This window comes from Camelus dromedarius, chromosome 11 (genome assembly GCF_036321535.1).
Source record: "Camelus dromedarius isolate mCamDro1 chromosome 11, mCamDro1.pat, whole genome shotgun sequence".
In the NCBI taxonomy this organism is placed as follows: domain Eukaryota; kingdom Metazoa; phylum Chordata; class Mammalia; order Artiodactyla; family Camelidae; genus Camelus; species Camelus dromedarius.
Genome location: NC_087446.1, coordinates 3,211,856 through 3,223,320, shown reverse-complemented (window position 1 = coordinate 3,223,320; position 11,465 = coordinate 3,211,856). Strand labels below are relative to the sequence as shown.

At 55.1% G+C, this 11,465-nt stretch overlaps 1 protein-coding gene and 1 long non-coding RNA gene across 3 annotated transcripts in view; one reads left to right on the top strand and one right to left on the bottom strand.

The window, feature by feature from the left end:
* The first annotated feature begins 235 nt into the window (after positions 1-235).
* Positions 236-11,465, top strand: part of LOC116156538 (uncharacterized) — a 61,684-nt gene continuing 50,454 nt past the window's right edge. The window contains exon 1 of one of the 2 annotated variants that reach the window (XR_004140397.2): positions 236-319. Coding sequence is in view for 1 of the 2 variants with exons in the window: in XM_031463438.2 (XP_031319298.1) it covers positions 312-319 (8 nt within the window). In the remaining variant the exon portion in view is untranslated. The remainder of the gene's footprint in view (positions 320-11,465) is intronic. The other variant, XM_031463438.2, reaches the window with a different exon arrangement.
* LOC135322505 (uncharacterized) lies at positions 7,561-10,882 on the bottom strand. The gene is made up of 3 exons (XR_010383088.1): positions 10,826-10,882; positions 8,965-9,188; positions 7,561-7,770 (listed from the first exon to the last, which is right to left on the bottom strand). It is a non-coding gene; the product is annotated as an uncharacterized LOC135322505 (long non-coding RNA).

Sequence of the window (11,465 nt, the reverse complement as noted above, 5' to 3'; positions counted from 1 at the left end):
CCTAGTATTTCTTTCTTTCCTCCCCTCTCCCGGCCTGCTTTCCCTCTTTGTTGCCAAGCTCAGACGTCGCTGCTGAAACCCAGCCCAGCGCCCGCGAAGCCCGGAAACTTCCAGCTCCGCGATTGTGCGGAAAGTTGGGGTCGCGGGGCCGGGGCGACAGCGGCGCCGCGGGGCCGGGGGCGGCGGTGACCCGGGGCGGCGGCCTGTGGTGGCCTCGCTCTGCCTGGCCGCGCCCGGCCTCGGACAGTCCGCGGGCCGGACGTGAACTTGACTCCGGCTCCCGCCCGCCGGGATCGCGGGGGCACTCCGGGATGACCTGGTAAGCGGCGCCCGCTCTCTCGCCCTCGCCCTCGGAGCCCCCCGCGGCCAGCAGGGGCCGGGGCTGGGGTCCGGGCCGGGGTCCGGGGCCGGGGCCGGGCCTTGGGCCGGGAGGGGGCGCCCCGGGGGGAGAGCGCGGAGGACGCCGCCGCGGCCGCCATGGAGCGCACGGCTCAGCCCGCGGCCCTCCGCGAAGCCAAGTCGGCCCTCCCCGGCCTCCTCCTGAACAAAGGCTCGGGAAGTTCGGAGGGGAATCTTTCCCGATATTTTCCGTCCCCGGGCCGCTGGGTCTGGGCGGCGGCCATCAGGGCTCTTAAAGGGGAAAGAAGCTCGCTCTGGTTCTCTTCTCTTCCCTTCCGTCTTGCACGCCCTCCACCCACTCTGGCTGGAGGGCAGAAGGAGGGGCACCGGTGTCACTCCGGCTTTCAGGTGTTAAACCCCCGGGGCTGGCAGGGGCCTGCCAGGGGCTGCACAGGCAGATCAGAGCCTGTGGGGTGAGGGACCCCCACAGCTCAGGGGAGGGCAGCCTTGGGCCACCTGCACAGTTGCCTCCCCTGCCACTGCAATGGGCCCGGGTCCTGGGGGCTCCGGGTAGGGATTGTTCCTGATCCTCCCCACCTGCCTTGGTGGCTTCCCTGTGGCCATACAGGGTGACTCCCCACTGCCCACCCCTGGCAGGACTACCAGCAACCACCACTCCCTCTGCTCTGCCTGGGGCTGCAGTGGCAGGCACAGGAGACACGACATGGCAGCTGCGTTCAGGACCTGGGGATGGTGGGGGCCTGGGCCCTGTGGGGCCTTGTCCCTGGGGAGCAGGGCTGGGGACATGGGTGCCTCCCTTCACCTCTGCCCACTGGCCCAGGCCCAGGCCTGGCTCTGGCCAGTTTCTGTGCACCCGTCTCCTCCCTGTGCCTGAGGCAAGGCCTCCAGTGACTGCCCTAATCCCTGGGGAGCACCTATAGGGTGGGCGGTGGCCCGAGAGCTGGGCCCTGAGCCCCGGGCTCTGAATTTGACTCGATGCCTGCCCCCTCTAAACCCCAGCCCAGGCCTGGTCCCCCCAGCTATAGCAGGGACTGCTGGCTGGGCATGCACTTGGTCCTAGGCAGGTTCCCAACCTCACCTCCATCCCCAGGGCTCCTGAACCCCAGAGTTCCCCTCAGTGAAAGGCTACAGGGACAATGGGTGGAGAAGGCCTGGGCCAGCCAGGGGCCAGACAAGTCACCACCCTCTATACCCTGGACACTCCAGCAGGGTCCTTAAATGGTCAGGTCAGCCAGGTGGGGTGCAGTAGAGAGTTTTCAGGCACTGTGGGAACAGACAGCCCAGGCCTGCCCTAGGTGGAGGCCACACGAGGCTCCTGCCAGATGCTGCCAAGAGGGTAAAGACCTAGGGTTTCAGGCCTTCCAGCCCTTCAGGAGCAGGAAATGCAGATTTGTGCATAGAATGCCCCAAATTTGAAAACAGTGAGTGCGGAACAGAGGAAACACATCCTTGGGTTGAATCCAACCTGTGGACATCCAGGTGGCAACCCCTGTGTCTATGTGAGCTGGTTAGTGTTAAAAAGAAGTTTTTTTAGTGACCTCAGCTCCAGCCCAGGCTCTGACAAGGAAGCCCCATAGATCTGGAGGGAGGGAAGTTCACACCTCATTTACCCCTCATCACGAAGGAATCACAGGAAGTGTCGGCCTCCACGTACTGTGTCCTTCAGGTGCCTGAAGCTGGCTTGCCTCTTTAAGACCTGATCTACTTAGTGGAGCTGATTTGAAGCTAAAATCTATCCACTCAGGCTCTGCCCACCAGTGCTCAGTTAGTAATGAAGGAGAGACAGGATGAACTTGAACTTGAACTTGAACTTTCTTCCCAGGCCAGACAATGCAGCCACCGCCAGTTAGGAAAGCCTGGGCTTATTGATGCACTAAAGGGGCTGGCTCTTCAGTGAGCCAGGCCTGGGCTTAAACCCCTGCCCAGAGATAGATGGGTGGCCCTGGGCCAGTAACCTCACCTCTCTGAGCCTCAACTTCCTCATTCATAAAATGGGCTTAATAATAGTTCTGACTCAGTCGAGCCTTGGGAGAATTGTGACTCCCGTGGGAATGCTTAGCGTGGCACTAGCACGCGGAGGTACTCGGTAAACCTTAGCTGTGCCTGTTTTACTGACGTAGAGGTGGACTGTGCCTTCTGGTTCCTCTAATACATCACCTGCTTCTGGGGCAGCACAGGAATTCCTCAAATTTCATGTCAACTCTCAGTCGCTTGCCTCTCCCCACTTTTTGTTTCTTTTCTTACCCCACCCCTGAGCCCCTCCCCTGTGTTCATGGCCCCATACTGAGACTGGGGGACAAGAGGTGAGTCTGATAGGGGCCCTGCCTTGAGAAGCTGCCGGATGCCCTGTGCAATTATCACACCAGGATGAGGTTCTCTGAGCTAACTTTCCATCCAGAGAAGGTATTTCCTGCACAGTTCTCCTGCCGCCAGCCGTGCAGTTTTTGTTGAATGCCCCCAGAGACGGGAAGTTCAGCACCTCTCTGGTGGTGTTTCTGCAGAAGCTGCAGGTGCAAGCCTCTTAGGTATCCCTGAGCCTTCACTGGTAGGACCTGCTGTGGGACAGGACTGCGGCAGTAGCTCTGGGTTTGCTGGTTTTCCCGGGGAAAACACACATCTGGTAAGAAGGTCCTAAAAACTTAGGGGAGGTGCTGATTTCAGTCTCCAGGAATGTACTGCAAGTGATCGATGCATGTCTTTATAAAACAGAGTCCCGCTTCCCGTTTTTGCCAACAGCCCACGTAGGAAGGAGAAAGGAGAGAAGGGGCCACGGTGTGGGAAATCAGACAAACTGAGAACAGAGGGCTGGTTGCTGCACTCCTGGAAGGCAAGGTGGGGCATCCAGGAGCCCGGGGCTCCTTGCTGAGACTGGTGGCACCCCTGCAGAGTCCAATGCAAAATTAAAAGCGGGGACCCTTCTTCAAAAATGGTTAAGAATTCCAAAACAGAGACAGCAGAGCTTTAAAGCCAGCACAGGCCCTTCTGAGTGCAGGGCCTTGCTGAGTGTGGGGCCCTGAGTGGCAGACAGGCCGCAACCCCCCCAGCTGGCCCAGCTCCTTGCACATGTTCCTGCCGCGTGCCGAGGGCCGAGCAGGACCCGCCGGCAGCTCCGCTGAAGGAGCGTGACTCTTCTGCACTGATTTTTTTTTTCTCATCACTGATGTTATGTGCTAATTTTAGAACATTTTGAATCCTCAGAAGAGAAGAAAAGTTTTCAATCACCTGTGAAACCACCCTTAGAAATAGCCAGTGGGAATGCCTCACCTTGCTGCTACAAAAACAGAGAATTTCAAGCAAAATTAGCATCTTATTATATGTATCATTTTATCTTCTGTTTGTTTCACTAAACATTTTATCACAACTCATTCTTCAGTATCAGAAGATACTAGTCAATAAGTTGATTTTTAATGACTTTTTAATATTCCGTAGGTGTGTCTCCTTAACTAACCCCTTATTATTTGACACTTCGGTTGTTCCCAATTATTTTGAGTTTTCCCTGTTGTAAACACACTTTGAGGAATTCTGTGTGCACATTTCTGCTTGTTTCCTAAGGGACTGAAGGCTGTCAGGAGAGATCTTTAGGTTCCAGAAGCTTTTTGAGGTTGTCTGAACTTCCACCTTGGCCAGGAGCTCAGCCACCAGCCTCCAGCACAGTGGCAGTACTGGGGGGCTAGCCTGCCTGGCATCTTTCTACTTGTAGAATAAAACCCCACCCTCCCCAGAGCTGACTTGACTGGGCAGTTCTGAGCACGGACTGCACACACAGCACCGGCTGCCACGTTCACAGCTACCGTGTGATGTGCTTTGCCCAGCCCCCTTTACGGGTGAGGACCCTGAGCCCAGAGGGCAGAGGCGCTAGCCCAAGGAACCCCTGCCTGTCCTGTTGTGAGAAGGACACATGCTTACAAAGCAGAAAGTGGCCCCTCGTCCTGACAAACTACCGACAGGGTCTGGGGATCCAGGCTGCCTGGACGGCTGAGCCTGTCGGGCTGGGGGTAGGATGAGATTTGGTTGAGTGAGGGCGATACTCAGTAAGTAGTGGTGAGGGGAAGGGGAGGGGGAAGAGGGACAGCCCCTTAGGTGAGCTTAGAGCCCCTTAGGGGAGGAGGGCTCTGCAGGGCACTTGGCCACCCAACCGGAGGCTCCTGAGTGCAGGGATGAGGTCTGCTGAGCCCAGCCCAGCTCTGCCCACCACAGAGGAGCATGGTGTGTGGAGTGACTGAGTGACCACATTTTCATGGCCTCCTTCAGAGGCACTGGGGCCAGTCCAGTGTGGGATGGTGTGTTAGTTTCCTATTACTGCCATAGCAAAGTTCACTGATTCTAATGCCTCGAACAACCAAATTTATGAAGGTTGGAAATCTGAAATGTCTCACGGGGCTAAAGTCAAAGTCTTGGCAGGGCCGGTTTTTTCTGGAGGCTCTAGGGGAGACTCCATTTCCTGGCCTTTTCCAGCCTCTAGAGGTGCCCACATTCCTTGTTTCACGGCCTTTCCTCTATCTTCAAAGAGAATTGTGTCTACCTGACCATTGCTGGGAAAGTTCTCTGTGGTTAAGGATGCGTGTGATTAGATTGGCCCCACGTGGATAACCCAGGCTGCTCACCCAGCTCAGGCCCATGATTTCATCCACCTGCAAAGTGGGTTCAGACTGTTCTGAATTTGTTCCTAGGCTGAAGAACTTCCTGCTAGAGGCCCCAGTGGCCCCAGCCTTTGCCCACCTCGAGGGTGGACATTCTGGGCACTCAGGCAGATTCTCTGCTCAGCGAGGAACTGCTCTTCTTCCTCTCAACTCCCTGGGGCAGGTGGAGTGGTCACTACTATCATCCCCACTTTACAGGTGGGCAAACTGAGGCCGAGAGAGTCCAGATAACTTGCCCAAGGCCATACAGCTGGCAAGGGGCAGGGCTGAACTTTGGTGATGGCTGGACCCTAAATCCAGGGCTCTGTGGGCCCCCCCCCCCACCAGCCGCCTCTAGGAACATGGTCTTTCCTGGCTCTCACCTTGCCACAGCCCTTAATTCTTTCTAGAAGGGAGGCAGGCCTTCCTGCTCTGTTCCCAGAACAGGCTGCTGCTCTCAGGGACAGAAGGGCAGTGGGGCAGCCCTCGGCAGGTTGCTCGTGTGAGTGTGGGTGGATCTGGGAGCCTCACTAGGGCCAGGGCCTCACTGGAGCTTGCGTGTTAAGGGGTAAAGGTGTCGATAGCAAAGGAAGAGTCATCCCAGCCAGAATGGCCGCCAGTCTTCTCCATCCAGCCCCCAACCCGGCGCTTTGGGGCGTCTTTACCCAGCACCAGCACAGCACCTTGACTTGCCCAAAGCTGAGCCACTCTGAGCAAGAAAATGAGGAAGAAGACTTCCGGGGGCAGCATCTGAAGCTGGGGTGGCACTCAGTACACACAGGACAGCAGCCGAGGGTGTGCTCCCAGGGCCCGGGCTCTGCAGAGGGCGCAGTCAGCGTCCCTCTGGGGCCCGGGCCTGGCATGGGAGGGGTTAAGCCACCGCGGGCACCTTGGCACGTTGCGCTGCCCAGAACGTCCAGCTCCCCACCCCCACCACTTTTCTTCCTTTTTGCCTTTTTCCTTCTTAATTAATCATACGCTGCTGCCCAATTTAAATATGGAAATGCCCAGGCCAGGCGATGCCATTATTCCCGAGGCCAGGCAGGCTGTCCGGGGCCAGGGCTGCGGGGAGCATGGTGGTATCGCCCCCTTTCTGGTGTGTGTGAAATTATGTGCACAAAAGGCGCCTCCTTATCTGAGTGTGTGAACTAAATAAATAAATAAGGGCTTTTGTTTGTTTGCCGGCTCCTGCACATGGCTGTTTTGACTAAACCGCCCGTGTTGTCTGTGCCTTTATGGGACTCAGGAGACAGGAGGCAGGGGGAGGCCCCCGCGGCCGGCCCGGGCCGGGGTGGGGGCGGCCGCCGGGCATCTGGGCCTCTCCCTCCCCTGGCACCACTGCACCCCGCGCCCCTCCCCACACACACCCTTGCCGGAAAGTTCCCCAGCCCGGGCCGGGCTCCCAGGCAGCTTGGCGCCGTGCCAGGCTCGCCGCCGAGCGCGGGCAGCAGGGTGGGGCGAGCGGCGGCAGTGCCGAGGACGTGGCCGGGCGCCCCGGGCGCGAGCAGGACCCGAGGCCGGGAGGCCGGGCCCAGAAGGTGAGGGCACCCGGGGTGGGCACGGGGTGGGCGCTCGGCGGGCAGCAGGCGGCACAGCCGGCCCGGAGCAGGCCTGGGGCGGGCAGAGGGACGGCAAGCAGAGGACGTGGCCACAAAGCTGGGCAGTGCCAGGCGTCGCCGCTGCCCACCCAGCCGGCCTCCCTCCCGCCCGCCCCGGCCCGGCTCCGCGGGGAGGCCTCGCGTGCACGGGGGCCGGGCAGTCGCAACAGACCAAGCTGTGGCCGCTCTGGCCGGAGGAAGGCCCAGCGAGGCGGGGCCCAGGGCTGTCAAGGAGAAAAACATCCCAAGGCCTGCAAATTGCTGCTCTCAGCTTTTTTTTCCTCCTCCTGCTTGAGAGGGAGAAAAAAAAAAAAAAGCAGCGCTTCCTCTGGAGGCGGATGCAAAAAGCATGCAGAATTTTAACCATCTCCTGCGCTGTCCTTCTCCAGCAGGGTGGCCTGGGCCCTGCACGGTGGCACCACGGGAGGGGGAATGGTGAGAGCCCCAGATGCCTCTTTCTGGGAAAGGCTGGAAAGCCAGGACCCTTGCCCCTCTCCAGAAGCTGGGCCCGACACAGGGGTGTGAGGAGGACTGGAGGGCGTGGGTGTCCAGGGCTGGCACAGAGCTGGCACGTGGTGGGCCACTGGGCACCCTGATAGTTACCTCTGTGTCACCATCACATGTGCCTGGTGGGCCCATCTCTTGGTGTTGAATGTGGTACCCGGGGCACCTGGCTGGGGACCCCAGCACAGCAGTGGGGCAGGGGTCTGGGTTCCCACTGACGTGAGGCCTTCAGTCATGCTGGGATCCTAGGCCTTTCTCATGATTGAGTTTTACATTTTGAAAATAATGTGGAAAGTCTTCTGGTGGCTGTTGGGGACTTCACATGCCATTCATTCAGGGCAGGACTTATGAATTCTGGAGTCAAGAGGGTGATCTGGTCACTGGAGGAACGGCAGGCAAGTCCCATATGCACCTCATGGGGTGAGGATGCCTTTCAGGAAGAGGTCAAGGGAGCTCAGAGGGGTGGTCCAGGGAGACACAGTGCCCAGGGCCCAGGAATAAGTTTTAATTTTAATGTTTTTTAAAATCAGAAGAAAAAAGGGGAGGTTCCAAGCCAGGGGTGAAAGGGGGTAGGAAGGGATAAATTGGGAGTTCGAGATTTACAGATACACACTACTATATATAAAATAGATAAACAACAAGTTTCTTCGGTAGTGCACAGGGAACTATATTCAGTATCTTGTAGTAGCCTGTAATGAAAAAGAATGTGAAAAGGAATATGTGTATGTACCTGGATGACTGAAACAAGATGCTGTGTACTAGAAATTGACACAACATTGTAAACTGACCATACTTCAATTTTTAAAAAAATCAGAAGATAAAATGACTATAATAACAATGAATATATAATGATGAATTAATTCGGCATGGATTATATTCATCTTTATAGCAATGCAATCATAAAATATAATTTTAATATTTATGGAGAAAGGAGCCATGAAAGCAAAACTGCTTGGATCCACAGAAGTCATGACGGGGCCCTGAATGGACCCGGTGTATCCCAGGGCAAAGGGTCAGATGTCTGGCTCCAGGGGGGGTCTTTGGGGTGTGAATCTGGCTTCTCCAAAGGCCCGCCAGGACAGGTGACGCGTGCCGTGAAGAGGAGCCAGGGCCCTCGCACGCGTGTGTGTGCGTGTCCCTGTGCTCACACGTGTTTTGCAGACCCCTGAGTGTGCAAGGCCCTGTCCTTGAGACACGTGAACACAAGGCTGTTCAGGTGTGGCCGTGAGGGCCTGGTGCTCCTGGCCGTGGGGTGAGGGGTTGTCACTGGGCAGGGAGACCATGGCGGCATCTTCCATTGTCTGCCTGGGAGAAAGCAGGCTGCGTGCGAAGCCCGCTCACAGCCAGACACCTCAGTTTGGAGACACTCTCCCAGTCGCACAGGCCCAGGGTCTGCACATGGGCAGGGACCGCTGTGTTGGGCAGCGTGGGTTTAGCGGTCCCTGTGGCCCCCCTCCTCCAGAGTTCGGGAGACTGGTTTTTCTGCTGCTTTTTTGCTGGTGGCCCTTCTTGGGCAGGGTAAAGGATGCTTCCACTGGCTACTCAAGGCTCCAGCAGCCCTGAAAGCTGAAAGAATGGGTCTTGACGCTGCAAGCTTCCAGGACGAGGGGGGACTGCTGCAGAGGGTTCTTCGGCCGTGCTCCCAGACGCCAGGGGGACGGCACAAAGGGCTGGCTTCAGGGTACAATAGTGGGGCGGTTAGTCACAGTGCCGGGCAGCGGGCAGGCAGACAGAGCTCCCTGTGTCTGCGCCTATTCGGGCTGGGCCCTGCAGCCTGATTTCCCCTGCCCCTGGCCTTTTGTTTGCACCCGTCCCTGCTCCCCGATTAACCCCCTGCTGCCCGCCCCACGGCCCACCTGGCCACCTGGCTGGGGCATCCTTACCAGGCTCTGGTTTCCATCAGCCACCCTGGCCAGAGGCAAGCTTCTTCTTGAAGCCGGGCTCAGGCCTGCGTGATTTCATTGGCATCTCTGGGGACAGAGGCATTGGCACAGCTCCGTCACCATCACCGTGGCTGGGCAGCATTTGTGGGCTTGAGGACCGGTTTTGTGTGACTTAAAGATCCATCAGCATTTGAGAGTATTCACCATGCAAGGGCTGGGCATTTCTGGAAACAATGAAAAGCCAAAACTGTGAAAAATTAAGGAGTGGCCCTGAAGCTGGTGCCGGTACTGCCTGTTTTAAAGTGAACAGACTGACATAAATATTTTAATCCTGTGCATAGATAGATGGATAAGATAAAATAAATTAGTCATGTCCCAGCCCTGTCTGGGGACTGAAGCAGGACTTCTGTCAGCATTTGCTGTTTGGTAGTTACAATTAAAATCACCCCTTCTAGGTTGCAATTCTGGCATCTCAGAGATGGAATTAGCTGTTTGTTGTAATTTGACAGTTAAACTATTAACACGTGGAGAAGGTAACTGCCCCCCAAAAAGGCATAAAACACAGTTAACAGTCTCTCTCACTCTCTTTAACTTAAAAATGATCTGTGCAGAGATTCTGCATTTTGGCTTTTCTTTGCTAAATTAAAGTGGCATGTGTTTTTATTTTAGAAGGCAGGGATGGTTTGCTGTGCCCTGTGTGAGGCGGGGAAGTAAAATAAAGGGCCTTTTGAAAATGTGTCCATCTACTACAGCTGAAAAATCCAAGAGCCAGACATTTTTTTTTCCCCTTGGAGGAAATAAATGTCTCCAATTTATTCATCTTACCTGTTGATTACATTTGGTAATTATTTTATTGTTGAATCCTTATCTAGAATTGAAGATGTCTTTGGAATATCAAAAACCTAGTTCTGTTTGGTCCATGAGACATTGGTGCCTCTCTGTTAAAAATCACTTAACGCCGCATCCGGGCCCAGGCGGCTCTCTGGACGGAGCACGGACTGTGTACATCCGGCTTCTGCCTTCAGAAATTAAGTGATGGAAGGCTTATGGTCAGCTCACATCATTTCGTTCTGATTTCTTTTAAACCAGTGAAGATGATTTTAGCACAAAGAGTGATGTATCTTACTTGCATTTTGAGAGCCATTGGATTTTCAAGCCGGAATACAATTTTTTTTTCAAAATCCAAATTTAGAAATTGCCTTTTAGAGTAGAAAACAGCATGCTGGTTCGCCTTTTCGCTCACTTTAAAAGAAATAGACTTCAGATCAAATACATTTGATTCGTAGATTTTTTTTCCCGTCCGTTGTTATCGAGGGGCTGGAAATAGCCCACTTTTACAAAGTAACGTAAGAAAAGGCAAGTTCCCACACAGGCATAGAGTCCTTCTGGGGTGGACCCAAGCCCCAGAGGGGCCACGGACTTATACTTGAGTCACTGTCCTGTGCACATTTTTCCTTCCCAGGAGGAGTGTGGCATTCAGCCATAAAGTCATCAAGTGAAAAAAAGACAGTCCCTGCCTGCCTGAGGCACAGTCACACCACACACCTCTCAAGAGATAAAGGGACCCTGTGCAAATACCATTGTTTTAAAGCAAACCCCACACAATCTTCACTAATTGCAATTCTGCCCTGGCCATACGCACTAGCTCCAGTAATGGAAAAAAAGGAAAAAATTGGAATAATGGGAAACACACTTGATCCCTGGGGAAACTGTCTCCCCTGCAGGAAGGTACTGGGATGAGAGGTCTGGAAGCTGCCATGGGGACATGGGAGACTCAAAGCCTCCATTCAAATCTTGGGGCTCTTAACTTCTCTCCTCCACTCCTCAGTTTCCCACATTTCAGATGAGAAAAAAAAATGACCTCAGCGCACTGTCCAGGGTTGTTGCAGGAATATCTCAGCGGCAGCCAATATTTGCATAGCAGAGCTGCCCGGTTTCATTTTCTGTTTGAACGTGTTTCTCTAAAAGGTAAAGTGCTGGAGACACGTGAGCTGCCGTTATCAACCTAATAACTTTCCTGGCAATATATGGTCATTATTGTTTATGTTTAACTCATAAATAGCGATAGTAACGTATCTTATTCTTGAAATGAATTATGACATAATACATGCAGCTTTATCAGTAATACGACCCCTTGCTGATTACGGAAGCAGCACATGCTCATCGTAGAAATTTTGGAAAATGCAGAGAAGTGCATGGAAGGGAAGTCATCCTCCCCACTCCAGCTCTGGTCACGCGTCCACATCTTTCCTGCGAGGTTTTCTTCTCTGCCCTGTGGATTCTTGGAGCCCGTACTTTCGGATGACTCCATCATGCTTTTTGGCTGGGGTCTCCTGTCTTCTTTGAGCTTCTGTTCTCTAGGGGCAGCCCCTCCCTCTGGTGCCCAGGCCACCACCTTCAAGCAGGCTGGGCACAGGGCCTGGCATTCAGGGAGACGACCTCAGGCTCTATGGCTCCCAGCCCCCTTCCCCTGCCCTTCCGGGAGCCGTGTCGGGGCAGGC